At 67.8% G+C, this 314-nt stretch overlaps 1 protein-coding gene across 1 annotated transcript in view; it reads right to left on the bottom strand.

Annotated features, from left to right (window-relative positions):
- Positions 1-214, bottom strand: part of LOC103912772 (ephrin-A1-like) — a gene marked incomplete at its 5' end in the record, with an annotated part of 1,032 nt that extends 818 nt beyond the window's left edge. The window contains one exon of the mRNA XM_009319167.1: positions 149-214. Coding sequence (XP_009317442.1) covers positions 149-214 — 66 coding nt within the window. The remainder of the gene's footprint in view (positions 1-148) is intronic.
- Positions 215-314: the final 100 nt, after the last annotated feature.

The raw sequence follows: 314 nt of genomic DNA, 5'->3' as shown, positions 1-314 counted from the left end.
CCCCGGGGCGGGGGGGGGGCCCCGGCCCAGCCGTGACTCAGCTCAGGAAAGGCTGAGGCAGGCACCAACACTGTGAGCGGGAAGCGGGGGGACACACACACACACAGGTGGCATGGGGGGGTGCACGGGGGTTCCGGGTGATACTCACTGCCTTTGCCAGCCACCGTCACCTTCAGCTTCAGGCACGCTTCCCCATGGTGGTGAATGGGCTTGGCTGCAAGGGAGGATGCAGGTTAGGGCGGGGGGGAGCCCGGCAGGGACCCCAGCCCCCCAGCAGACCCCCAGGCACTCACAGATATAGTAGTAGCTGCGGC

This window comes from Pygoscelis adeliae, unplaced genomic scaffold (assembly GCF_000699105.1).
Source record: "Pygoscelis adeliae isolate BGI_AS28 unplaced genomic scaffold, ASM69910v1 Scaffold1752, whole genome shotgun sequence".
Lineage (NCBI taxonomy): Eukaryota > Metazoa > Chordata > Aves > Sphenisciformes > Spheniscidae > Pygoscelis > Pygoscelis adeliae.
This window is presented reverse-complemented; position numbering and strand designations above follow the sequence as displayed.